This window comes from Alternaria infectoria (assembly GCF_024043175.1).
Source record: "Alternaria infectoria strain BMP 0036 chromosome Unknown scaffold_10, whole genome shotgun sequence".
NCBI lineage: Eukaryota > Fungi > Ascomycota > Dothideomycetes > Pleosporales > Pleosporaceae > Alternaria > Alternaria infectoria.
Window position 1 is genome coordinate 342445 of NW_026250699.1, and position 25768 is coordinate 368212.

A 25768-nucleotide genomic window follows, 5' to 3' on the forward strand; every position below is an offset into this window, starting at 1 on the left:
TCGAGCAAGCCTTTTCAGTCGCAGCAGGTATCATTCTCAGTCTCGATACCCTTCATCGGTCGGCCAGTGACAGAGAGTTTGACGAACATACCAGGCTTGTCGCTGATGCAATCGGATACTTGAGTAGATTCGAACATAGCAAGATTGCCTCGCGCGGCGTGCGGTTGCTGTCGGGACTGCAGCGCGAGCTCCAGTGTGGAGGCGTGAACAACAAGAAGCGTGCACGACCTGCGGAAAATGGTGGAATATCGTCATCATCTGGCAAGCGAGCCCGTAGATTCAACGTGGAGACCTTTATCAGCGACGTAGCCCAAGACTTGCAGGTAACAACTCCTACGTCTTCATCGACGGAGGATGTTCCTATAAGCGTAGGAGATACTTCATGTAACTCTTTCATGAACTTGCTACCACCACAAACAGGATTTGGAGGGCAAAGTCTATTTGATGACTTGCTCTCATTTCAGTTTTAAGCTCATATATACTTTAACGACATGTGGTTTCGCGCACCTACATCGCTCCTTTTCCTTATATCTGCCACTGACTTCTTTGCTTTCTGTATGATCGTCTCCTCATCAATGCGCAACAACTTGCCGTTACTGACAAGCAACTGACCATCTACAAGAACTGTATCGACATCGGCACCAGAGGAATGGATCAGCACTGTGACAGGATCAATGCCACCGGAAGTCTGCTCGTTTGGATCCCAGGGAGCACAAGATACGCCTTTTGGCTCAACAACGACGATATCCGCTTTCTTCCCAACCTCCAGGCTCCCAATATCATCTTCCAGTCCTAGCGCTCTTGCGCCGTTGATCGTCGCGAACTCCAAGACGTCGTACGCGCTGAGGACCCCGGCATTTTGCCTGACACCGCCGTGTAGAATGGACGCTAGATGCATCTCCCGAAACATGTCGTACGTATTATTACACGGTGCACCATCGGTCCCCAGAGCTACATTCACACCGCTGGCCACCATGTCTGGTATTGGTGCCACACCAGACCCAAGCTTGAGGTTACTTGTGGGGTTGTGCGAGACAGTACTTTTACTTTCGCGCAAGATATCGAAATCTCCAGCTGCTGCATCCGGATGTACGCAGTGGGCGAATACTGACTTCGGGCCCGTCAAGTGCGTATCTCGGCAGAATTCGAAAGGGCTGCGTTGGTAATACTGTCGGTAGATGGGTAGGTCTTTAGGAGCTTCTGCGCAATGCATAGTGAGACCGATGTCGTGTGCTCGCGCTGCTTCGCCGATCGTGGCATGGACCGCCATTTGTGAGCCTCGAGGTGTGCCCGCTGCAAACCACATGTGTAGACGGTTGTCGGAAGAGCCATGATACTTCTTGTGCGCTGATAGCGCAACTTCTACAGACATTGAGTCTACGTCCCGATCTCTGGCATCTTTCATGTTGAGATCTGAGTTTGTCTCGCCGACTTTGATCAATTTGCCCTAGCAGCTAGGTCAGCTCGTTGCATTGATCTTGCTTCGCGACACTTACCAAGCACGCACGAATGCCAGTTTCTTCCACTGCTTTGACGACGTTCTCAAGGCCGCTCCTATGCGTGAGCATAGCCTCAAGAAAACATGTCGTTCCCGTCTTCAGCATCTCCGCGATCGTCAGCATTGAAGCCACATAGCCATCGTCTTCGGCGTAGTTGGCCTCCAATGGCCAGATTGCATCACATAACCAGTTGTGCAATGGGAGATCTTCGGCTAGTCCACGGAGCAGTGATTGCGCAAGATGGGCGTGTGTGTTAACCAAGCCTGGTATGATGATCTTGTTCTTGCAGTCGATGATATCAAGATCTCTGTCCTCGTTCTGGTTGACTTGATCGATGAGATTGGATGTCTTTCCGATTGCTGTGATACGGCCGTTTTCAACGAGGATGGCGCCATCGAGTATGATTTCCCGGCTCTTATTGACAGTGACGATGGTCGCATTTGTCAAGAGGCGCAGTGACTTCTGACTTGATCCTGCCATGTTCTTTCGAATTAGTGCTAATACCGCTGGCTAAGATCTACGAGGATGCTAGGTGCGGCGTTAGAGGGTTTTGTGAAGGTGTAGGTTCAAGTTCCCAGGAGATCTCATCCGTTCCCAATTTCGTCAATGAACATGGGAATCTAGGCGAATGATTACTTCACGCGATTACTCTCATCATCCTATTTGCATGGTCGCGACTTCCCATAGGCGTGCGCTGACAGTCGCCTCCGCTGCTCTCCGCTTTCGCGCCTTCGCTAAGGTGACATGGGGCGGCCGACGCTAGTGATATCTCCCCTCTTATCTAGCTCACGTACTCTGTCACCCGTCTCACATCTCACGGCATACGCACAAGTATCATCACAGTGTTATCAGGTACAAGCAATAGCCGGATTCCGACGGGCTGGTTATCGCGGGGTTTACAAACGCAGAAACGCCTATCGTGGGAAAGGCTCCTGCCGATCTAGAACCACGAGTCAACAATGGCTGATAGGTTGATATATAACCATGCAGCTCGATTTTGAAATACATTTGCCGCGAGAAGTCAGTCAGCATACCGGAATCCCACTGGGTTGAGTAGGAGTGATCATGGTCATCGACTCCCGGAGCGAGATGGAGCCGAAGTCCAAGTACGCTGAAGAAACGGGTCAATACTCGTCCACCGAGAGTCAGGAGATAGGTACAGTGACCACGAAGTGGCAGGATACGCTCGCAGAGATCGAGTATGCTTTTACGACGAAAGATGGATGGATCGGCGACTACGTATGTCAATACTAAACCTACCCGACTATCTGCCATAGGTAGCTGATAACCCCAGGACTACGTCTACTTGATCACTCCCAACATCTGGCCCTTGAACAAAAAGTACAAAAACTACCAAGCGCCATTCTACGGACTCAACGACCGCGTACCCGTTCTCTTGACACTACTCCTCGGCCTTCAGCATGCACTCACCATGATCGGGTCCATTGTGTCACCACCACTTGCAATCGCCTCCGGGGCGTTCAACTTTGAGCCAGCTATGACGACGTACCTAGTCTCGACAGCCTTCATTACCACAGGCATTGCGACAGCTCTGCAAGTTACTCGGCTGCATATTATGAAAACGCCATTCTTCATCGGCACAGGGCTCTTGAGCGTCGTGGGACCAACATTCGACATCCTACCCATCGTCTTCAACTACGCCGCTTTACGATACAAGTCCGGCTCTTGTCCAGTTCTTGAAGACGGAACTCAAGGGCCATGCCCTGATGCGTGGGGTGCATGCTTAGGCACTATGCTGTGCTGTGTCTGGATCCAGATAGCAATGGCTTTCGTACCGCCCAAGATGCTCAACAAGATCTTTCCTAAGCTCATCACTGGATCACTTCTGACCCTCATTGGAGTCTACCTCGTTAGTAACGGACTGCAGAACTGGGGCGGATCATCAAACTGCCACGGAGGAGAGGGTTTCTACGCTCTGTGTCCGGATATCACTGCGCCACGACCGCTTGTATGGGGGCATCCGAAGCTGATCGGCTTAGGGTTCAGTGTGTTTGCTACTATCATCTTGGTCGAAGCTGTCGGTGCGCCACTTATGCGCTCAGCTTCGGTCATTATTGGTTTAGCTGTAGGATGTGCCATCTCAGGAGCAACAGGCTACTGGTCGACGGAACAGCTCGACCAAGCACCCGGCGGAACCTTTCTTTGGGTGCACACGTTCAAGCTCTCCGTTGATGGCGCGCTAGTATTGCCTATGATAATCATGTTTGCTTGTCAAGCCGTGTCTTGCATTCCCGATATCTTGGCCACTGCAGAGCTATCAGGTGTTGACATCGAAGGAACGGAGTTCAACAGCAGGATCCAAGGCGGCATTCTGTGCGACGGACTCGGAAGCTTCTTCAGTGCACTGGCTACGGGCCCGCCGATGGTCAGCCAGGCAGGCAACAACGGCGTTATTGTTCTCACCGGTTGTGCATCTCGCCGTGCAGGATGGGCAGCAAGTGGCTTCCTGATCCTCATGGGGGTCATTGCGAAGTTCGGTGCTGTCTTCGCTTCTATGCCGCCGTCTGTCCTCGGCGGTATGCAAGTCTTCCTTTACAGCACCATTGCTGTGGCCGGTATCCGTGTCCTCGCACTCATCCCATGGACCCGCCGTGATCGCTTCATCCTCGCAGTTTCTCTGGGCATTGGGTTCATGGACATATGTCAGCCCGACTGGTTTTCACAAGTTTTATCGTACGATGGGCCAAATGAGAATCTGGTAGGATTCGAGCAGGGCATCAACCTTGCTGTGGAGACCCCGTTTGTCATCGCTGCTATTGTTGGTATATTCTTGAACGCTGTACTGCCGAAGGACAAAAGCGCGGCGCCGATGGTAGGATACGGTGATGAACAGAAACATCCTAGGATAGGGCAACGTGAGGATTAGACATATATCACAGATATTAAGAGGCTTTTTCCCGAGTCATGGCGTGATGGTCTTCTTTGTGTATTCGTCTTTATGTGATTGAGCTTGTATGCATACGGCGGTGTCTCGGTACCGCTGCTGTCGCACAATGATTTCCATCGCTTATTGAAGCGACGTCTATCTCTGGTCTATCTCTGGAGTTGATAACTTACTACCAGCGGAGAGGACTTCCAGATTCTATCCTGCCATCAGCCTCGCTCTACCTTCTGCCTAACCATCCAGGCATCCAATATATGCCTTAACATCCCACTTAACACGCGACCAACATGCCACTCTATTCGGTCCTTTTCCACATGCCTCGTCGGCCTCCCGACCCCACAACCGCCCCATCACAAAGCACATCCAAGTTTCATAGTGGCCTCGCGTGGAAGTGGTATGTGGTTTCGAATAGTCTTCGGCGCGCGGCAGAAATGCGGATACCAACGACGATGCGGTGTGGGTAAGGGCTTAGCCGAATCGAACATCATTTGCAAGAATGGGGGAGGTTGGTCTGTGAAGATCTTCAAGGCTAGGAATTCTCGGCTGCCCTGCCGAGTTACATCGGCGGACGGCAGGTAAAATATCGCAGCAAGGCGAAAGTGGAGATAATGAAGCGGAGAGTGGAAATGCGAGTTTTCCCTCGAAGTGGGTTTTGACCTGACATGGCCAACGATAGGAGTTTTGGAGATTACGATGGTGATTCATGGCATTGATGATGATATTTTTGAAAACGAGGCTGTGCCAAAATTATCATTACCTCTCCACCTCGGAGTAGACCGACCGAGAAAGAATACATAGTAACAATACACGCAGTACTCGCCAAAGCGGTCCTTTCCTAGTCCCCAACGACCAATTCTCCCGCTTCTTCTCCCGCTGCCCCTGCCCTCTTGGTTCTCACGACCCTGTTCCCGAACGCTGATCATCAATGCATTGCATGCGTATCAAACAACGCGCGCTCGCGCAATCGTTCAGATCGGTGAGTGACCTCGTACAATCCACTTTTTAGCATTGTAGCAAAGCATGACTCGCCAAGCAAGTTGACGAGTCGGATGCATTAGTCAGGGAGGGTAGACGTTGGAAACTTGCTTGGCCAAGACACATGGGACAGCAACTGGGTGATGGGTGGGTTCGTTCACTGGGATTGGGAACAAAACGCACTGTGGGTAAGTCGCTTGGGGGAACATTACGATGAAACCAGGGGTCAGGGGGCGGTTTGCTGGGATTCTGGTGGTCGGCGACTATTCCGCCCGGGTTAGTGTTAGTCTGCTGTCGTCGTCGTAGTGGTGGCTGATGGAAAGTGCCGTAAAGTGTGCGTAGTAGTCTTGTTTAGAGCACGCACACGCGGCAGAGAAAGTGTGACATCTGGAAAGAAGGTTTGATGTATCTGCGGTATGCAAAAGCTGCATGTTCACGTTACATATTGCCCGCCGCGTTGTGACATGATGCAGTAGCGTACGTTTTTTCCACGCTTATCCCCCTTCCTTCGCTCCCATGTCAGATCCCATTGATCTCTAGCGTCTTCTCCACAATCATGAAAAGCGTTCCATTCGAGCCAGGCTGGCAGGGCGGCTTACTGCAGGGGGCCGTGCGTTGCAAGGTTGGCTTTTTATTTTTTTCACATGCCGAAAAGCTCAGGGGACGAGGACGCTCGAGCGGTTTTTACCTCGGGATCTTTCCAGGCTGGCGGGTGGGAGGGCGTGTGCCTCGATATTGACCCTTGGAGCCGCGAAACCCGGATTGAAAAGACCGTTGGATTTATTGTCTATACTATTGACAAACCAGGTTGGAAGGGACCCGGTTGCATCTGTGTACTAAAGTTGCACGCATGGTGCGGTCCGGTTTCCCAAACTGTTACAAGATCAACGTCGTCAACGTCGCATCGCATTGACTTGCTCGACGATCAGGAACAACGGCTAACTGCTTTTTACAAACGGTACGAGAAGCGGGTAGAAGGATGGAAGGTCGAGACGGACGGTAGGCCATCCCCACGTGCGACATGGCGATTGGTGCTTTTGCTAAACCGGCCCGTTTGAACGTTCTGGCTTCATCGAATTAGTAAAGCCTGGTGGCTGGGATGCTTTTGAGTGGTGATCTCAAGAAAGATGCATATGACGCGTGTATGTTAATGTACGATCACTTTCTGCTTTGGTATAATCTAAGGCGTCGGACGGCACCGGTGGGACTGAAGCAGGGTGAATAGATTGAGTGGGGATAGCTGGCGCGCTTATGATGTAACTTCAAGATGCCAATGTTGAAACTCAAGACTGTTCTTGGAACAACTGGGCCTTCGAACGTTTGATAGAGCGGCTGGGTACGTTGGCTTTGTTGTTGAGGTTATCATTCGTAGGCTGGCACACGACAAGTGGGTACCGTGCCCCGTATCCGTCATGAATGAGGAAGGTCATTAATATACGTTGCGATAATGAGGGTACAGTGTCTTTGTTCAGAGTATTATTACAGTGATGGTGTTTACGCTAGATAACATCGCTAGCGGCGCGTAATCGTCATTGCGGTCGTGCTTGCAGGTATCGCAAGATCAGCGTATTGTACAGGCGCGCTTGTTGCAGCGCTTTTTTGGGGACTCCCGTCTCACGGTGGTGGTACAGCTGAACTGTCTTCTCAATCGACCTTCTTTTCCAAGCGGGCGCACCTTCATCCATCAAAGAGTGGTTTGGACAGCAATGTGAATGACGCCGAAGCGTGTCATGCCGTCATCTCGCCGTGACCAAGGTCAGACAATGTGATGGTCATGCGCTTGCCACTCTCCACACTTCTCCGCTCACTGTGGTTCCTGCGAAGTGCATTGCACAAGCGGTGTAATCTTGATCGGGGTTGACGTCATGCCTCAACGCGCGCGTTTGTACATTGACTGGTCGCCCATGGAAGCGTTGTCGTCCCACCGGCGCTTGAGCCCATCCGGTAAAGAGCTGGCAACTGCTTCCTGCCACATCGAAGGGGTAACGTATACGGGTGCAGTGTTTCCATATGTCGAGGCTGGTGGCATCTGGCCTGGGACTGCATGGACATTGCTGGACTGGGGCGATGTGTTCGATATTTGGTAGCCTGGTTGCATAGCCTCCTGCGCTGGCCGCATATCGTAATTGGTTCCTGGAGGATGGGGTCTTAGCGGCGGAGAAGCCTGAGAGGACGCGCTAGTAGGAGGGGGCGTACCAAAGGCTACATTCCATTGACTGTATTGTATTAGTTTGTTGTTTGAATGAGAACGTGATGATTGAACTTACTCAAAGATGCGTTGTGGGTTCCATTGGGCGTTCTCCGGCATTTGCATACCAGAAGGTGGCTGAGCTGCACGGTGACCAGACGCCATCATGACCAAAGACTGAGCTACTGGAGAGTCAGCCTTGGATCCGCGGTCGGATGCCGAAATTGGTGGAGTAATGGGGAGTGCATGGTAGTTGACCTGACCTGGTTGTTCCAAGGGCGAGGGATGGCTCGGGTGACGAGGTCGGTACGATCCCTGGTGACCCATAGGGCTTGTTTGTGGAGCTACTTGTGGGCTTCCGAATGGGAATGTCGGTTTCAGTTCAAAAGCTTTTGAACAATCGGCCGAGAACGCTTGACGCAGGCTGTTGACTTGCTGTTGCATCTCAGGCATCGGGAACGAGGGAGACATGGTTTCCAGGACACGCATGTGGCGTACGAAGAAGTTCCTGGCATCATGGTTGATATCTGGGTCCGGGCATGTCACCGCAACCTACGGCTGTTAGTCAGATGCTTTACTGTACAATGGATATGACATACCAGGTGCAGCATGGTGCAGGTCAACACGGCGTAGATGTGGAAACTTATGCCTCGCATCATGCAAAGTAATCCAGGCATGCCGTAGGTCTTAAGAATCGCCTCTTGAAGTTTGCATAGGTTTTTGGCGGCCGAGTAACATGTGAGCATATGCTGCTTCCATATACCATCATATGACTCTGATACGGCATGTAGCTGCGGGCGGAAGTGCATAATGATGGCCAAACAGTGATAGGCGTGCATATTCGCCAGCTGATGGGACGGGATCCAAGGAGCAGAGCCATCCTGGGGGTAGACAATCTGCATGTCCTCCGGAAGCTCTCGTAACCAGAGGGAAAAGTCGGTGTTGTGGCCAACAAAAGCTGGATCCAGTGCCCAGTCCGGGTTCTTCTTCCTGAGTCTTCCGTACACGAGGGCCGAATGGTGAACGTTCTTAACAATACGGGCGTACTGTACGAACTGACGCGCAATCTGAAGCTCGGAAGGATCCTGTCCTGCGATGTGTCTGGGCATCTCCAAGTCTACGGTATCAGTGGTAACACCAAAGTCATAGCGTCCTATAGAAGTCAGCATCTCCAAGTACCTTCTACAAAACCAACATACCTTGAGGACCGCCAATCATGACCTCGAAGACCATGCACATCTGCCATACCCTCGTTTTGGCAACACAGTCGTGTACTGTCGATCCGCATGATTTGCCCATCTGATGGGTGTCGTAATGTTCGTGTAATTCGAGGTCCTTCGCCATGGCTACAAGGCTGACAGTCGCCATCCAAGAACGCCAGAAGTATCCTCGCTTTGGTGAAGCTTCACGAGCTTTCAGCAATAGAATCATTGCCTGCATTGTACTCAAGCGGGACACGTCTTTGAAGCTCTCTTCGTGCTCTGTAACATGTCAGTAATCGTTGTTTTGTCATTACAGGGCGCTACTGACTTGTGGCAAGGGCCAGCCATTTGTTGCCCTCCTCTGAGTCACCCAGCATCAACGAAGAACAAGCAAAGATGGACTCTAGCATGAGTGGAGAGATGGAGTCCGGAGCGCTGTGCCATTGCTGGTAGAAGTAGGCCTTGTTGATGACGGGGCAATATGGGTGAACGTTGGCGAAAAAGTAGTCAAAGTAATGCATTGCCCGATCATCATCAGGCATCATCTCCGGTGGTATGCGGACCGTATGATCGAGGCTTACAGAAGCTGGTAGTACGACCTCGTACTCCTCTTGCGCGGGTGTTTCGGCCAGCGCCTTCTTCATGTTAGTGATGTATGGGGCTAGACTGATTAGCTTGATATTTTTGCAGCAAGGTGCCATGGAGCTCACCAATGGCTGTATGGTCGATCTTGAGTTCACCCAGTGCCTCGGATAGACTAGATACAGAGTCACTTCGCCAATGGGGTTCCGATTCCGGTGGAGTCAGGATCGCAGGCGGGCCAGCGGATTGTTGTGAGTAGCCGTGCTGAGGCGCGTAGCTCATGGTTTGCTGGATGACCTGGGGCTGAGACATGGGCTGATAATGGCACGACTCCTGGGACTGTTGATCCACGTAGGGCGAAGGTTGGTACATGCCTTGGGTAGTCGGCATGGAAGGCGGCATCTGGTGAGACATGGCCTGCGACATGGATGGATGGCGCTGATAGTCATGTTGTGGAGATGGGTCCGGGGCATACTCGAGCGGTTTGGGCTCCAGGTCAAAGGTTTGCGAACCGTTGTAGTCCTTGTCATAGCTGACTGTGGGCGGCACACAGTTAAGCTTCAGACGAATGCAAGCAGCACAGGGCCATGCATTCGTTGTTGCCGCGTCGCACTTGATTTTGCGTCTACGACATCCTTCGCATGCTCTCATTACTGCTCTGCATTAGCATCTGCATGTCAAGTCAAAATGTGCCTTCATACCTTTCAGTCGTTTGTGTCTATTGTGTTCGTCTACGAATACATAATCTGGAGATGTTGTCAGCTGCCTTGTCCCCAAGACGCTGAGCGGCGTGTGGACTCACTGCGCTGGTTTTCGCGCGGTGCCAGCGTGGGCGGCGCAAAGGTGAAGCTCTGCATTTGCGCCGTTTGTGGCAGCAGTGGCCGTCCAGTGGTCTCCGGGGGCATAACGTTAATAGCTACCACGAGCCGGTCCGGAGTGACAGCGCAAGGCCTTGCGCAATGGTTGCAAGCAGCGGGGTTGTCGGCTATCCACTAAGTCGATGAGGTTGTGTGCGGTGGTCGGTGTGCAGCCAATGGTAGCGGCGCGCGATGACGGTCCAGAATGTCCTGAGGGTCGGCGGACGGAAGAAATCGCGGAATGGCCAAAACTATACACAAGGAAAGCGAAATCGAGAACAGATGCACTGTAGAATGCTATAGCGCAAGGGAAATCTCCGCGACGCCGCGGCGTCGTTAGGTTATACGGCAGATCAGGGCAGAAGGCGCATAGGGATGGTAGGTGGAGACGATGTCTGGCATACCGGGGTTTCGAAGACGCACTGGCAGCGGGCTCGCAGCGTGGCTCACGCGCACAATAGTGGCGTCGCAGTGTATGGATCTCCTGAAAGGCGAGAGTATTGTGGTCCTAGGCGGTTGGCCGTGTATGAAGGGGTCGATAGGCGGGCGAGGGGTAGACGATATGCGACTTAAGCGTGCAGGATCCAGGAGCCGCACTGCTGCACAAGTAGCGCCTTTGGTATGGGCGCCCAAGCTGCACGCGCGTGAGCGCAAGCGTCCGCTACCAAGATGCTGCGGGCACAGGGAACTGCCGTGCTGTGGGGGTGTGAGGCAATGGGCAGCAGGGATTGTGGTGCCCGTTGGAGACGGCCTGAATCGTAACACGTAGAACGACGGGTAGTGTGGACCTCCTCGAAGCACTGCCATGGGCCGGGAACGATTGCTATAAAATCAGCGGGGGCAAAGTCTGACAGCTGAGAAGACGGTGGTACATGGCGGCATTCTCACTCAGCAGACTTCAAGGCAAAGTAAAAAACTTCAGCGGACCGAGTACGCAAGCTGTTGCGAGGCTCTGGTGGCGGCTGCATTTGCTGGATTGCCCAGAAAAAGAAGATCAGACGTGACCAGTAGACTGCAGCAGCCCGGACCTGGCCGTGATAGGGCTGGACAATGTCGAAAACCTTGCGCATGCATTTAGTCGGTTCATAGTCGTACCTAGTTTCTCATCTCGCACAGCCTTAGGTGCCTGAATGTTTGAGACATGGTCTGGCAGTGTCACCGCAATGACAGGTGGGCCTTCTAGAAAGTGATCTCCGGCTGCTAGCCTCGATGACGAATATTATGCTTTAGCCGACATATAATACAGCAGGTGTACGACTATAGCTGGCTAGATAGGGGTACACAGATGGCTCTGGTAGGACGCTGCACAACCTGCCAGGAGCTAAAGCGAAACAAGTCTTGTCCACATAGTCGCGGAAGAGACTTGGCTGGAGGCAGCATGAGGATAGGCGTCCACTACTCGACGCGCTTTGGCCTCGTTGATGTGCCGCTCTGATCGGTGGCATCTCCATGGCCGCAGACTCGACGTTCACTCGAGACTTTGCATGGGTTGGGCAGACGGGATCCCGTCGCATGCCGCAAAGGCTACGGCAGAACCGGTGTGTGTCGTTGAGCACGACACATCGGCGAATTGATTCGTGCGGAAGCTTGGTAGGGCCATGTGCAGGCAAGGTTCTAACGGCAGACGCATCACCATCAGCGTAGCCCGCATGAAACAATATTACTCCAGATGCTACCCTCAGTTGGGCTAACAAGATTCTCGAATATGTAGGTAGCATGCACAGACAGACGGCATAGCATTTGCATGAGCCGAATACGAGATATTGCGGCCGCGAAGCGAAACGTAGCTGAGGAGACTTGTCGAGGGCTTCGATCCGGCGCATGGATCGTATTTTCGTCCGCCACTGGCGATTGCATGACATGAAGAACGACCGAAGATTGCATGGAGAGCTAAAGTTAGGGTCGAAAATCCCTTTCTTTAAGGGCTGTTGTAATCTGTCAACCATGTTGCCGGGTCGCGTTCTCTCTCGCGCGGCAGGCGACAAGGCAGCTGAAAGATTAGTTCCCCACCACGCAGGTGGTATGATGGTGATGGCGATGGCAGTCAAGGCGCAGTCAGGTTACGAGTGCTAGCTTCGATCACGCAGAGACATGACGGGCGTTGCCAAGGGGTGCTTTGTATGGAGCAAGACGGGATGGTGCCATGACTGACAGGTGCTGGCGCCAGGCTACCGTCGACCTTTGGAAGGTCGATAGAAGCAGTGGTTTCCGTGGCGCGTGGTAAGATAACACGATACTGACCTCATCAGTCATGCTGCGCTGATCACTGCCGTTGATCTCCCTGCAGCTCAGGAACACGGCAAGCAAAGCAGGGACAATCCAGCAGCGCGGTCAGTCGTACGCCGGATGAGGCAGCACTTCCGTTATGAAGGCACAAGTGCGGGAGGAGCCGACACAGGTGGTTGGGACGAGACTGCCATTGGGAGTGATTAGTGAGAAACATGTCGTCAACACGATCACCATGGGCGCGCGAGCTTGGGAGGTGAGCAGGTGGTGGATCAGCCGGAAGCGTCGGCTGCCGATGGGGTTGAAGCCCAAGGGCAGTCGCCAGCCGCGCTGTTTCTCACCTTCTGGATGCGCACTGGGGATTTGCCGAGGCTGGCCGAGCAGAACGGCAGCAGGCAGGAGGCCACGAACTGTATACCCCGGCGGCGTGATGGAATGACACGAAGCTGCAGACACTAGTCAAACACACGGGTGCCCTGGTGCTGTGGTGTGAACGGTGCACCCCACACAAGTGTCCCCTGTATGTCGCGGATAATCTGCGGGAAATTGAGGGCTTACAGAGCAATTGCTAAGGCGGCGGGCATGGCCGGGGGCGGCGGTGGTGGAGGTGGTGGTGAGGGTGAAGGTGAAGGCGGGTGACATGTTCCGAGTGTCTGGCTGGCTAGCACATGCTAGATGACGAACACCGAGGAGGGGCTACTGGTGGCCCGGGCGCGCCTTCCTCGCAGATTTGCTGGAGAGGCAGGAGCCCACGACGGCTCCTTCCCTCCGCCACCATCACACCACGACGCTGCGACCCCTGCCAACCGCCGCCATGGAGCTCGACAAGGACAACGCCAACCCGACCATCCTAAATCCCTCGGATCTGCCCTCCCGCCGCAGCGACAGCACGGCAAAGAGGCGCGATGACGGCGGGACCGGCCTGTTCGACAACCTGATACCGCGCTACAACTACCTCAGCGACCCCTTCGACGACAGCGTCTCAGCCGGCGATTCAGACAGCGACGACGCACGTGAGGACATTGACGAGCAGGAAATCTACGGTAGGCGCGCCCGCGGGCCCTCGATGGCGTTAACGTTTGGCTGACCCCGCGCATGACAGACCTCATTTCCACCATCTGCGACCCTGAACACCCGCTGTCCCTCGGCTCGCTGTCCGTCGTCAACCTGCCAGACATCCACATTCTGCCCCCCTCCTCACCGCTCTCGAGCATCAGCACCGTCGTCGTCGAGATCACGCCGACCATCACCCACTGCTCGCTGGCCACCGTCATCGGCCTGGGCGTGCGCGTCCGTCTCGAACAGGCACTACCTCCGCGCTTCCGCGTCGATGTCCGCATCAAGAAGGGCACCCACAGCACCGACGAGCAGGTCAACAAGCAGCTGGGCGACAAGGAGCGCGTCGCCGCTGCCCTCGAGAACGGCACCCTGATGGGCGTGCTGAAGAAGATGCTCTCTACATGCGAGTAGATTCCCCGCCATGATTTGTCTGGAAGACAGCCATATCACGATATCGGCTCTTCTTTCATCGGCGTCACCAAGACATCATCTCCGCCACACCCGCACACCGTGCACCATACACCGTACACCGTATTCCTACGAACATGGCATCATCCCTCCGACGGACACCGGGATGAGTAGTCGCCCAAGGAGGAAAGCCTCGGCTGTTCACAATATTGATGTTGTCCGGCAATATGCAAACCGCACATGCATGCGGCGCGTACGCTATCCCTGCGTCGATCATTAGCGTCGTGTTGGATATAGCATGTTCCTGCAGGCTAATGTCGTACACAAAGTCAATTTCGACCTCACCACAGGTGCATCGCGGGTGGAGGGTGGGATTTCGCTGGCCGTCCAGGCGAAAACAAGTTTCGATGGCCAAGATGCCCGATTGGGTACGCAGGATGATGTGCCTTCACAGTAAAAGCCCGGTGATTTAGCCGCGAGCACATTCTGCAGCCTTGGAGGTTATGAGGCGAGTAGGATTATGAGCAAACACAGATGTATAGACGTCTTATGAACAGTCTGAAATTGACTGGGCTCATGCTAGCACACATCTTTCACGTGTTCGAGTCACACATCAAAATGCAGATAGCAATCGACGCAGCGTACACAAGCCAAAATCACATTTGGACTGGCAACATGGAACTTTGCTCTACGAATAACCTGACGTTTCTACACCCTGGCCAACCTCGAATCACTCTTTCTCACTACCCATCCTCCTTCCTGATCCTGTTATGATCCAATTGTTTTCCCAAACTCCTGTAGTGCCTTGATCTTCTCTATCCTGGCCAAGATTTTAGCCTCGTCATCCAAGTCGTCGGAACTGTCCTCCAATTCCTTAATCGCGTGTTCGAATATCATCAGCTGCGCTCTGAGACGTCGGTTCTTAGCCCTCAGCTCTTCGTTCTGTCTTTCCGCCTCGCAGATCTGCGCTTCTTCCCAGAGTGAATGAAGGACGAGGAGGGTCGGGCTCGCGATGAATATGACGATGTGTGGGACTTTTGTGAGACCGGCGTAGTTTAGCGCGGATATTGCGATGGAGGCCGCGAGAGCAAGGAAGTAGGCAAGGAAGTGCTTTGGGATGGAGATCGGCATGTAGAGTTCCATGATGGTAGCTGGTGGGAAACCGGCGCGACTGCTTGGGTCGAGATGTGATGGTGTGAGTCTTGTCTTGATCTAGGTACGAAGAAGGAAGTAGAAGACGACTTTGTTAGCGGGTAGGCGCAGTGTGTACGCACTTGCCGCTGCACTCACTTCAGCTCAGCAAAATACAATTTACAGGCAATCGCTGTATGCTCCATAGCACCGCGTTGGTGTAATCACAACCGATAATTTCACAGTGTAGTCTCCGCATTCAACCCTCCTAAAATACAGCTTTCTTATTCGCGACTCCTTTGCAAACCCAAAAAAACTCAACATGCTCGTACCAGCTCTAAGTGAGATCCTCTACTGGTTCATCCATGCTATAATATCGGTGAACTTCTGGTTCATCGTATGGCAGATGCACCAGGGTCACAAATGTCTCCACCCTCTTTTTTGCGGCAGCCCTGGAGGCCTCGAGGCAAACGGTAACCGCGCGTCTACTCCATCCAGCGACGCCATAATTCACGTATGGCGGTTAGCAGAAAGCTGGAAGGCTTGGAACAGAATGGGTGCGAAGTAACAGGTGGAACAGATGCAATGAATGCGAATAGATTATTTGAAAAGTACCTAGGTAACCTGCCTAATTGCAAAAGTTTGAAGCGAACTGTGTGACAATATAGCAGCGTGTGAAAAGTAGATGAGTGATTTTTATTTCCTAGACACCAAAGTAGTCGATACTAAGAAGTGAATGAACCAGAAGCCAAACACTCCCGCCGTTAGCTCCGCCCAATCCGATTTCTACCGACCCGCAAGACTAACGCAGTGACCTTGGAGCTTATGAGCCTTCTCACAAGCCAACTCTCGTTCAAAGTGCCTTGTTGCTGCGCACCAACACCTCACTTCTCTCCACCATGTCGCAACCCCAGCCGTCCGCATGGCTCGTACTCCCATGCATGCTCCTCTCCCTCGTCATCACCCGCTTCCTCACCGCACTTTTCACACCACACAACGAGCGTGGCCTGAGCATAGTCGCCAAAGCAGCACTCATCTTCATCGCAACACTCGTCCTCACCACAACAGCAGCGACCTCACTGTCCCAATATCTAGAGACCACGCAGCCGCATACCAGAAACGTTCTGCGAAAGAGACGCAATGTCTCGCCCTTGCGCGAAGAGCGCATTCAGGCATGGCGCGTAAACACTGCGCCGACTCTTCATTGGAGCTCTTCCTCGTCGGATGAGGATGTGAAGGCTGTGAAGCAGAAGCTTGTTCAAGAGAAGAAGGAGAGGCGGGATGAGAAGTCGCTGAGGAAGCGCTTGATGCTGAAGTTCAAACCGAAGAGGAACGAAATGCTTGGGGGTAGGAAAGAGACTATTGAGGTTGTTGTGCGGGAAGATCCTTGGGCCTAGATACCGAGGGATGGAAAAAGCACGATTGATCTTCTGAGTGTATACAAGAAGGCAGGGTTGTAGACGATATTTGGGTGTGACAACTGTTACTGGCACTTGCCCCGTCTGTTTCTTCCCATCTCATCGTAGTTCCCATTTGGTACCTAGGTAGACACCGGAAGTACAAAAAGGTAGCGAGCAGAAAGTTTTGAACACTCGAGCAACGTACATCCAAGCACAACTTCAACCCCCGTCGGTCAAATCCCAACGCATGACACAACCAGTTCAACACTCACTTCTTCACGCTCGTGCCCATCATCTCCAAAACTACTCAACACCCTCCCATCACCAACACTCCCCTCTCCACCCCCTCAATACCTCACCACAACCCTCGACATAGCCCTAACCTCCGCCTCCGCCTCCAGAATCTCCAAAATCTCCCTCTCCAGCCCAGCATTCACCGCAGTCCCCTCAGAAGGATACGCATCTCCAAACGCCGAATTTGCCGTCGTCGTAACACCACTTCTGTCGTATAGTGGTACGCCTCGCTCCCAGATGGATATAGCTGTCTTCCTGCCGTCCGTGCTGCTCTCTTCGTCGGTGTGCGCGCGCTTGCGAAACAGCCTGGGCAAGCTGATTGGTTTGGTGCGGAAATAGATGATGGCGCTGATGATGTAGATGGTGATGCCGATGGTGCCGACTACGCATATGAGGCCGATGGCTGTTGGGGTGAGGGTTTCGGAGGTCAGGGCTTCGAGTGCGGAGCGGGTGTGCAGGTAAGGCGCTGGGGTGGCTGGGGGAGTGGAAGATGGGTAGGAGATGGGCGCCATGATTGTTGAGGGGATCGTCGCTTTTGCGAGTAGATTTGTTGCGTTGTGTGTCGTTTCGAAGGGACTGAACTGAAGACCTTTGAAAGCGTGTGCGTGGACTCGTCGCTTTTGCGAGTATACTCGTTGCGTGGTGTGTTGTTTTGAAAGGACTGATTTGGAAATTTTTGAAAGTGTGTGCGTGGACGTTGTTCACCGGCGGAAGAGCGGTGTTGGTGTTGGTGTTGTTTGGGGACAGACGGAGTCATAGGGATGCTTAATCTGCCAGTGGAGAGGAGTGTGGGTGAGCGTAATTTTTGCGCGACATGTTTCGTTTGCTACGAAAAAAGTGAAAGGGAGGGGAGACACGTGCGGCCTCGTCTCTTGGGGTCTGATGAAAGCGATCTCTCTCATTTGAGGAGTACTTTTGAGTGTGGGATGGTGATGTATTGCGGGAGTCGTGAGTGGCTCGTCGATGCCCTGCCTTATCGCAGTACCAGTATATGGAGTGGATGACAACCAAAGTATCGAATCGCATACACCGCAGTGATTTGTCTCATGGAGATAGAGACTGTACGAGGGAAAATGCACAGGAGAAGCGACATGGACGACAAAAGAGAAGGCTCGTTCGTGATGTCGAAAGTTTGATGCCATATTTGTGGGTAGGCAAAACGAAGGAGAAACGCACGTATGTGGAAGAGCAAGTTGACGTTGATGGCCATATCAGATATGAGCCTGAAGGGGCAACCTCCATGTCCCGTGAACTAGAGAGGAATTGAAGCAGGGCGTGTAAACGATTCGAATCGAACAGAGAGTAGAAGAGTAGAGCAAGAACCAAGACGGGCGAGGATATCACCTCACTCTCCTCAAGGGTATATTCATATCACCAGCTCTGCAAGCGCTCTTCGTGCTTGCGCAATCTCTGCGCTTGTTCCCGGTCCAGAATCCTAGCTCTTGCGCTTGGCCACGCTCTTATATACCGTGGGTTGTCATGTCACATTGCGTTCGCCCACGCGCGTCTTGCCCTCCTCATGTTGCCGCACGAACGGTCGCTTCATCACGCGTTATCCTAGCACCTGATGTCCTTCCTTTCTCATTTCGCCTTGTTCTTCGCCGCCTCAGCCTCTCTCCTTGTCGCGTCTTCGAGTAGTGCGGTGTCGACAGCGCCGGAGGGAAGGTGTACGTATCGGACGACGGAACCGCGGATGAACATGTCTTTTGTCGAGCACTGTTAACGACTTAGCATCTGTTCCTCCCGTAAACTCATCTCGCCATCTCTCTGGTACGCTGTCTGGTCCGTACGCAGAAGAGAGTCGCGATGCACAAACGTACCAAATGCGGCCACCTCAGCTCATCCACCGCCTCTGCATTGTCCAGCTTGATGTTCAGGTACTGGTCGACGCTCTTGAGTGTTCCGCGGATCTGGACTTCGTTCTTGAGTTCGACGGTGATTTCGTGCTCGACGAGCGTTTTGAAGAAGCTATTGCCCTGTCAGTTGCTGTTGCGTCATTATCGATGCGGACCGGGGACTCACCTGAAGAAGAGCATCGTGTATGTGAGAGAGAAAGGATTGGGGTAGAGACGTCGGAGATACAGCTAAGCGCAAGTTGGGTCGAGTGGTCGCGACTTGCGGTGCACATGGCACAGTGACGAGGTTATGCGCTGCGCATGGACCGCGTGGGGTTCGCGCCGCTGCGAGCGAGGCTGATCTGCCGCCTCGCCCTGTCTCTCACTCCGGCATCACCATCACATTGATAGGCAGACACCCAGATAACCAAATGTGACGACTGTGATAGACACTGTCTTCAATTCATCTACAAAAGAAATTCGCTATTGTGGTATCAACCTAGTCCAGTCCAGTCCAGCCTATCCAACACCGTCTACCCAAAACCATCGTAATTGTATCACATCATGTTCAATCCCGTTGCCATTACTTCCTCGCCCAGCCGGACAAAGTCCTCCATCCAGCGTGGCCTGTCGCGCCCTCCTCTAGCACGTTGACGACTCCCTCCAATAGCTTCTCCTCGTCCTTGCCCATCTCCATTTGCAATCGAAGCAGCCACCTCTCCCATGCCCAGCTTCCAACTACACCTGTCAACATCGCCGCGTCCATGGTGGTGCCGAAGACTGGCGCGTCCTCGAGCTCAATCTCGCCGTCTTCTGTGATGCGACGCTCCTGGTGCTTTGGCTCCGCGCCAACGGCAAGTGTGTCCTTCCAGTTCGCTGCCGTCTTTCCCATGGGAAGGAGCATCCACGCCCTTTGAACGTCCTTGAAGCCCGCCTTGGAGACGCGCGGGAGGAATGTCTTGGTAGGCTGAGCGTCGTAGCCGCGGGTCTTGAGGTTGAAGCCGAACTCGACACCCATGGCCTGAGCGTTGCGGCCAGCATGGACAACATCGGCATCCATGAGGCTGAAGTCAAGAATACCACCGGGCTTGAGGCAGCGGTAGCACTCCTTCAAGCACAGGTCGTACTCGTCTGATGACTTGCCGACAGGCTTGCTTGTCTTGAGGAGCTCGTAAAGTGTGCGTGCCGAAACGACATCAAAGTGACCAGATGGGAAGGGAAGAGTCCACAGGTTGGGAACGGTAAGGTGCTTATGGTTGTCGGGGCCCTTGACGTTAGATGACATGTTGTTACCCGCAGTGTAGACAGTAGTCACTGTAGCGTATGGGTAGTCATAGGCAACGTCCCACGCCCAATCGTTGGTGGCGACACCACCAACGTCGAGGATGCGTGGAGAACTAGCGCGTGTGATGCATCGCGCGGCAGGTTTGCTGAGAAGCTTGCCACCGTTGAGTTGCTTCTGAGCTTGCAAGACCCAGTGGATGGGCAGCATCTGGTCGAGCGCTTGACGCTCCGTCTGTGCGCGCGCAATCCTCTCCTTTAGTACAGTTGGGTCATTGACGAAGAACTCAGATACAGGTCGCGGTGGCGCTGGGCGCTCTGGCTGGCAAAGCTCGAACTTTCCCAGGAGCTGGTCGCGATGTGCAAGAGGATTGCAGCGTCGCTGTACGTGCATAGCCTCAGCGCGAGTCTGACGGTGGATGAACGTATCCTTCTCTTGGCACCGAGAGTGAAGGTACTCAAGGCCTTGGACGTAGGTGGTGATGGGCTCATCTGCCGACTCCTTGACTGGAGACTTGGCCGGCTCATCCGCGAACTTGACTGACTTCTTGACCACAGTCTTCTCGATCGAGTTGCCGCGGCTGTGGGTTCCGCTGGAGAGGCTGGGAGAGGTAATGTCGCTCATGTCACGAAGAGCGGCCTGTAGCTCATCTTGTTCCTCCAACCATCGGCCGGTCATCTCGAGGTTAGCAGTAGACACCTTTTGAAGTCCGGCGTTGTAGTTCTCGTCATACTGAAAGATGGTCTTGCTAGGGTTGATCTCCTTGATCTCCACGTTCTCATCGGTTGGGCTGCTAAGGAGGACTGGGCGCGATGTCGCCAGAGGCTCATCGTGTCCATCGAGAGTGGATCCGGCAAGAGTCGAGTTTCGTACCGGAAGAACTGGCACAGCTGGTACAGCTGGCACGGGGTGTGGGGAAGTGTTCCTTCGGTTCTCCTTCTGCCATGGAAGGTTGTAAAACCTCTCAGCAGTTGAAGTGTTTGGGATTGACTCATCGCGCTTGGGGATACTCCAGGTGTGACGAGCAGTCGATTGAAGCGATGAGAAGAAACCACCGGGGGAAGGGACAGAGAGCGCGGAAATCGGTGTGCTACCAGAGGAACCGTTTCCGAATACTGTTGAAGGGATGCTTAAGCCGAGACTTGGTCGGGAGACTTCTTGCATCTCGCCTCTAGCCTCAACCACTTGAAACTCCTGTTGCTCTGGTTCTTCGTACTGCTCAGCAGATGGCGAGTTTCCGAGATGCTGAAGCGTCTCCATAGCTTGTAGGTCCAATTGCACAGGTCCCCACGAGTCAACGCTGGACATGGATCCGCGTCTACGTTGCGAGACTGGGGTGGCAGGGCAACTGAGCTTGTCCATCTCTTCTGATGTGAGGCTGCCGTCCAGGGAAGGGGCTGCTGAGTGCTCAGGCACATGCAGGTTGTGAGAGTCGATCATCTCAAGGAAGCGACGCGATGGGGTCAGTAGCAACGATGGAGTAACGGGCATCGCCGAGTTTGCACTCTTCAACTTCTCAATGGTCGGCCATGCGGAAGGCGAAAGGATGACGATGGATGGGTAGCGTCTCTGTCTAGGCTGGGTCGCAAGCTTCTTGACTGATGCGGATGCATGGAGAGGTACCTCAGCCTCATCGTCGGTGATGTCGTAGAGGGAGTCGAAGTCGCTGTCAGCACGACTCGCCCGGTTTACTGGGGGATATGTAGCCGAGTGAACAGGAAAGCGCGGCGACGGCTGCGGGGTCATATCGAATAAGCGTGCCTTGGGGGTAGGGAAGTCGTCGTCAATGCTGGCTGGTGACGCGGGACTGGGTAGGTATATCGACGAGGTGGAATATCTTGCTCCGAAGTAGTAGGTGGGAATTGAGGACTCGTCGTCGGTGGCATTAAGTGCCTGTCTCTGATCCAGCGGAGACATGGCTTGATGAGAGTTGGCCATGGGGCCGAAGGTCGCAGGATGGTATACTGCAGGCTCCAGCATCTCAGGCATGTTGTATATTGCGGTGACGTGAGCACCGCCTTGTGCTAATATTACTAAAGATACCTATGAAAATCCGAGTAGGCGGGAGTGCGGCGAGGGTGGTAGGGGTCCAAATACAGAAGTACAGGGGACCAAATAGAGGCGATATTAAGATGAGCTATAGCCCAAAACTGCGCTGGTCAACAGCTTACTGGTAAAAATGGAATTGCTTCGATCAACGAAGACTTGACGGAAGAAGGGGCTCGGAAGAGGACTAGAAGTGAATGGCAAAAGAGAGTAGATGCGGCGCGAGCGCGATGATCAGAGGATATATCGCGCGTAGACGCCTACTCGTCGAGTGACTGCGGGCTAGTGTCACTGTGGCATTCGTCCGAGCTACACTGCCAGTTGGCCGTCCACTCGCATAGAGGGCCGAGTCTGGGTGGAGAGGCAGTAGCGGCTCAAGGTCGGCCACGACATGGCAAAGAGGGTGAAGGCGGCATGATTGGCCAGTGTAAGTTTATGGTGAGCAAGGTCAATACCATGCGCTAGAAACTTTGGGCTAGAGGAGCGTTGCGCTGCACGGCGTGGTTGGGTGTTTGGTTGTAAGCGCCGGGCAGTGCTATTTGCAGCGCTCGCGTTCTGCACGCTTGTCCAATGACGAGACGCAGCGGCGTTGGACAGCATACTCGCCCAATAGTGCCTCGTCGAAATCGATTCTTGCTGCGGGGCTGGATATTGTCTCACGGCCTCGAGTTGGACGCGAGGCGGTGGTTGTGGCTGTCCTCAAGGCTGTCATGTAGCCATCCCGTGCCATGTGAGAGGGAAAGACCAGGTGCCGAGACCCGTCGCAGCCATCTCGGCAGTACAGACACGCGACCAGCCACGCGGTTGCCGATCACCAAGATATAACAATAGAGAAGGTTTCAGTCGATTTAGAGCATTGACGGCCCCGTTCAGCAAACATAGTTGATTCGAAACGTGAGGTGGTGAGCTGCGCAGTCTGCATGAACAAGAACTGAGGTGAGGCGTGCCAAGACCTGCAGCGGGGCATGGGTGGAGGGGCAGGCGTGACGCTGATGCCGTCAACACCAAAAAGCTATCGTGAGCTCCGTCACACTAGCAATTTCCACAATCTCCCCATACGTCCCATTGGCGCTTCTCCAGATCACCTATACACACCGAAACCGCACTAGAACCGCCCGCCATGTCACCGCCTGCCATCATCGCGCCGTCGATTCTGTCGGCAGACTTCGGAGCGCTGGGCAAGGCCTGTTCAGACACAATCTCCCAGGGCGCCGACTGGCTCCATGTACGCGATGCTGAGTTTCGGGCTGGAGGGCACGCGACTGACACGTGCAGGTCGACATCATGGACGGCCACTTTGTGCCCAACATGACCTTTGGCGCGCCCGTTGTCACCAAGATCCGCTCACACGTCGACCGACCGACCACCGCACACGGCAAGGGAACATTCGACTGTCACATGATGATCGCCGAGCCCAAGCGATGGGTGCGCGACTTCAAGAAGGCTGGCTGCGACCTGTACTGCTTCCACTACGAAGCCGCCGTCTCGTCAACCGCGGCAGACTCACCTAGTGGGAAGTCGGACCAGAAGACATCTCCCAAAGAGCTGGTCAAGTTCATACATAGCGAGGGTATGCAGGCTGGTATCGCAATCAAGCCGAGCACACCAGTCGACGTGCTGTGGGAGATACTGGAGAACCCAAACAAGGACGAGGTTCCGGATGTGAGTTCATCACCCCTGCACTGCCATGCTTTCCGTCATCACAATCGATATCACGAAAGGGCCGCACGCGCTATATGGTGGTTAGAGAGGCCTCGGAAGTGGTCGGCCAAAGCGAGGCTGGGTAGGGCTGACCCTGTTGGGGCGTGGGCGGCACGCGCTGGCGCTTAGGCATACCAGCCTGCGTAAGCCCACTGTCAATCAGTCTTGACCTGTGCGTTCTTTCGAGAAGCCTGCCGCATGCTGCCCAACCGACTGTCCATCTATTGGCCACCTGTCAATTCAGTAATCCCCAAAGTTGACATCGGTACCTACCCGCCCACGCCGCTGGCTGCTCCCGCAGGATCAATAACCTCAACTCAAGGCCCGCGTTAGGCCACGTCGCGCTCGGTAGAGATTTCATGCTAACGTTCACAGATGATATTGATCATGACTGTAGAGCCCGGCTTCGGTGGCCAGTCATTCATGGCGTCCGAGCTTCCCAAAGTCACCGCGCTTCGACAAAAGTACCCAGAGCTACAGATCGAGGTCGACGGAGGTCTAAGCGAGAAGACCATTGATCAAGCTGCTGATGCTGGCGCTAATGTCATCGTTGCTGGCAGTGCTGTTTTCGGCGCTTCGGACCCGGGAGACGTTATCAAGAAGCTCAGGGAAGCGGTCGATAGCAGGAGAGGGAAACTATAGAAAGGATAACGATACAGACCGACGAATTATGACAATGACTGTAGATGAGCGTATGTACAAATAGCAATGCGAGGAAGCTTACCATGTAGATGCTGACATGCGTCGATGCAATGTTACACAACCTGCCGGCTAAATTCTACGCCCAGGGCCACCTGTTGGTCTTCATATCCACAAAGATAGCAGGTTCGGCAGATGCTATCGACAGGGCTGGTATTCTTCTCGCATGATATCACAAAGAGGGCCGTGGAGGCTACATCACTTTCGGAACCTAGCTTATCACTTGCAATAGGAGATTGTGGAGGCTACATTTCTCTCGGAACCCAGCAACTGCCTCGCAAAAGGTTATCTTGGCTACTACATATCCTCTGGCTCAAGCCGAGTGCCATACAAAACCGTACCGTGGTATCTACATCGACCCCAATTTACTCCTCACATTCATCGGCTGGGTCATTGTCCTCCTCTGGCTCGTACTCAGATCCGGACCAGTCTGCATCGGTTTCTCTATCAGATGCTTCAATCTGGTTGTAGGTGCGGGTGCGTCCGGGTAGCTTCGGGACGGTTGCCCTGCCCCCATCTCGCCTCCGCTCGGCATGCTCTCTGAATTCCCGCTGGCGATTGAGGCGCTCCCTCCTTGTCGTGGCGATGGTCCCAGCGTGGAGTGTACTGGGTGCCAGATCATGTGTTCGTCCTTCTGAGTCCGTAAGCATGTTGGGCTCTGAGGAGGCGAAGTGTGCCATACCCGGCTCACTGTCATGAAGAAGCCCAGCAAGGGTCTCCTGATACCTCTCTTCATCAAACTCCCATTCATCCTCCTCGTTTTCGTCATCGGCATCGCCCCATTCCGAGTCGTCGCTGATGTATACATGTGTATCTTCCTGGTGGAAAAGCTCTTGGCGGCATAGTGGACATCGATTGTTGTTGGGCATCTCAGCCTCGACTTGCTTGACGATGCAGTGGTCTCCGAAGATGTGGGCACAGGGAAGTTGCACAGGAACGTGCCTGAAATAGGGTATCCAAGTCAGTGTGCTGCGATAACAAGGGTTATCCAATGCTACTTACTCGGTACTGTAGTCGTCCAGACAAATTCCACATCTGAGCGGCTCTAGACCCTGAACGAACTGGTCTTTTGTTAGCATGATTGCTGTAGGATTCCGCTGAAATAGATGCAGATGTAGACAGAGGTTCGACGGTGAGGTAGAGTCTAAGGAAAAGGTCTTGTCCAGTCGATAGAAAAAGTAGTATCATAGTACGCGAGGAGCGGGCATGAGGTCGCATCACTTTCATCACTCGAATATCCACTCTTGGATTCACTTCACCGTTCACCATCTCCGTGATTTGTATATTGCTCAAGAAATTCGACATGTACTCCACTGCTGAGTTTCCGGTTTCAGTCTAGCTGTATTTCCGGGATCGATCATCTCTTACTGCTTGCGATACCTCCTCCATGATAGCCTCTTGAGTACCCCCACATTATAGAATGGATCTGAACGCATCTCCTCGTGATGTTTTCACTTGGTTCATGTACGAGCGCAGCTG

At 53.6% G+C, this 25768-nt stretch overlaps 10 protein-coding genes across 10 annotated transcripts; 4 read left to right on the top strand and 6 right to left on the bottom strand.

The window, feature by feature from the left end:
• Positions 1–472: 472 nt before the first annotated feature.
• J4E92_006556 (uncharacterized protein) lies at positions 473–1979 on the bottom strand (the record flags this gene model as incomplete). The annotated part of the gene is made up of 2 exons (XM_051497923.1): positions 473–1447; positions 1497–1979. The coding sequence occupies 2 exons, from the start codon at positions 1977–1979 to the stop codon at positions 473–475; spliced, it is 1458 nt and encodes a 485-aa protein (XP_051351649.1).
• A 609-nt stretch (positions 1980–2588) lies between these two features.
• Positions 2589–4386, top strand: J4E92_006557 (uncharacterized protein; the record flags this gene model as incomplete). The annotated part of the gene is made up of 2 exons (XM_051497924.1): positions 2589–2738; positions 2794–4386. The coding sequence occupies 2 exons, from the start codon at positions 2589–2591 to the stop codon at positions 4384–4386; spliced, it is 1743 nt and encodes a 580-aa protein (XP_051351650.1).
• A 2863-nt stretch (positions 4387–7249) lies between these two features.
• Positions 7250–10256, bottom strand: J4E92_006558 (uncharacterized protein; the record flags this gene model as incomplete). Its single annotated transcript, XM_051497925.1, has 8 exons — positions 7250–7595; positions 7647–8119; positions 8167–8720; positions 8767–9048; positions 9098–9430; positions 9480–10004; positions 10053–10097; positions 10154–10256. The coding sequence occupies 8 exons, from the start codon at positions 10254–10256 to the stop codon at positions 7250–7252; spliced, it is 2661 nt and encodes an 886-aa protein (XP_051351651.1).
• Positions 10257–13248: 2992 nt separating this feature from the next.
• J4E92_006559 (uncharacterized protein) lies at positions 13249–13904 on the top strand (the record flags this gene model as incomplete). Its single annotated transcript, XM_051497926.1, has 2 exons — positions 13249–13477; positions 13537–13904. 2 exons carry the CDS (start codon positions 13249–13251, stop codon positions 13902–13904), a joined length of 597 nt encoding a protein of 198 aa, XP_051351652.1.
• A 765-nt stretch (positions 13905–14669) lies between these two features.
• J4E92_006560 (uncharacterized protein) lies at positions 14670–15395 on the bottom strand (the record flags this gene model as incomplete). Its single annotated transcript, XM_051497927.1, has 2 exons — positions 14670–15072; positions 15388–15395. The coding sequence occupies 2 exons, from the start codon at positions 15393–15395 to the stop codon at positions 14670–14672; spliced, it is 411 nt and encodes a 136-aa protein (XP_051351653.1).
• A 536-nt stretch (positions 15396–15931) lies between these two features.
• On the top strand, positions 15932–16429 carry J4E92_006561 (uncharacterized protein; the record flags this gene model as incomplete). Its single annotated transcript, XM_051497928.1, has 1 exon — positions 15932–16429. The coding sequence occupies one exon, from the start codon at positions 15932–15934 to the stop codon at positions 16427–16429; it is 498 nt and encodes a 165-aa protein (XP_051351654.1).
• Positions 16430–18307: 1878 nt separating this feature from the next.
• LSM2 (U6 snRNA-associated Sm-like protein LSm2) lies at positions 18308–18955 on the bottom strand (the record flags this gene model as incomplete). Its single annotated transcript, XM_051497929.1, has 3 exons — positions 18308–18442; positions 18547–18694; positions 18948–18955. The coding sequence occupies 3 exons, from the start codon at positions 18953–18955 to the stop codon at positions 18308–18310; spliced, it is 291 nt and encodes a 96-aa protein (XP_051351655.1).
• A 189-nt stretch (positions 18956–19144) lies between these two features.
• Positions 19145–21832, bottom strand: J4E92_006563 (uncharacterized protein; the record flags this gene model as incomplete). The annotated part of the gene is made up of 1 exon (XM_051497930.1): positions 19145–21832. One exon carries the CDS (start codon positions 21830–21832, stop codon positions 19145–19147), a length of 2688 nt encoding a protein of 895 aa, XP_051351656.1.
• A 1177-nt stretch (positions 21833–23009) lies between these two features.
• J4E92_006564 (uncharacterized protein) lies at positions 23010–24232 on the top strand (the record flags this gene model as incomplete). Its single annotated transcript, XM_051497931.1, has 3 exons — positions 23010–23114; positions 23165–23551; positions 23966–24232. The coding sequence occupies 3 exons, from the start codon at positions 23010–23012 to the stop codon at positions 24230–24232; spliced, it is 759 nt and encodes a 252-aa protein (XP_051351657.1).
• Positions 24233–24654: 422 nt separating this feature from the next.
• J4E92_006565 (uncharacterized protein) lies at positions 24655–25368 on the bottom strand (the record flags this gene model as incomplete). The annotated part of the gene is made up of 2 exons (XM_051497932.1): positions 24655–25231; positions 25292–25368. The coding sequence occupies 2 exons, from the start codon at positions 25366–25368 to the stop codon at positions 24655–24657; spliced, it is 654 nt and encodes a 217-aa protein (XP_051351658.1).
• Positions 25369–25768: the final 400 nt, after the last annotated feature.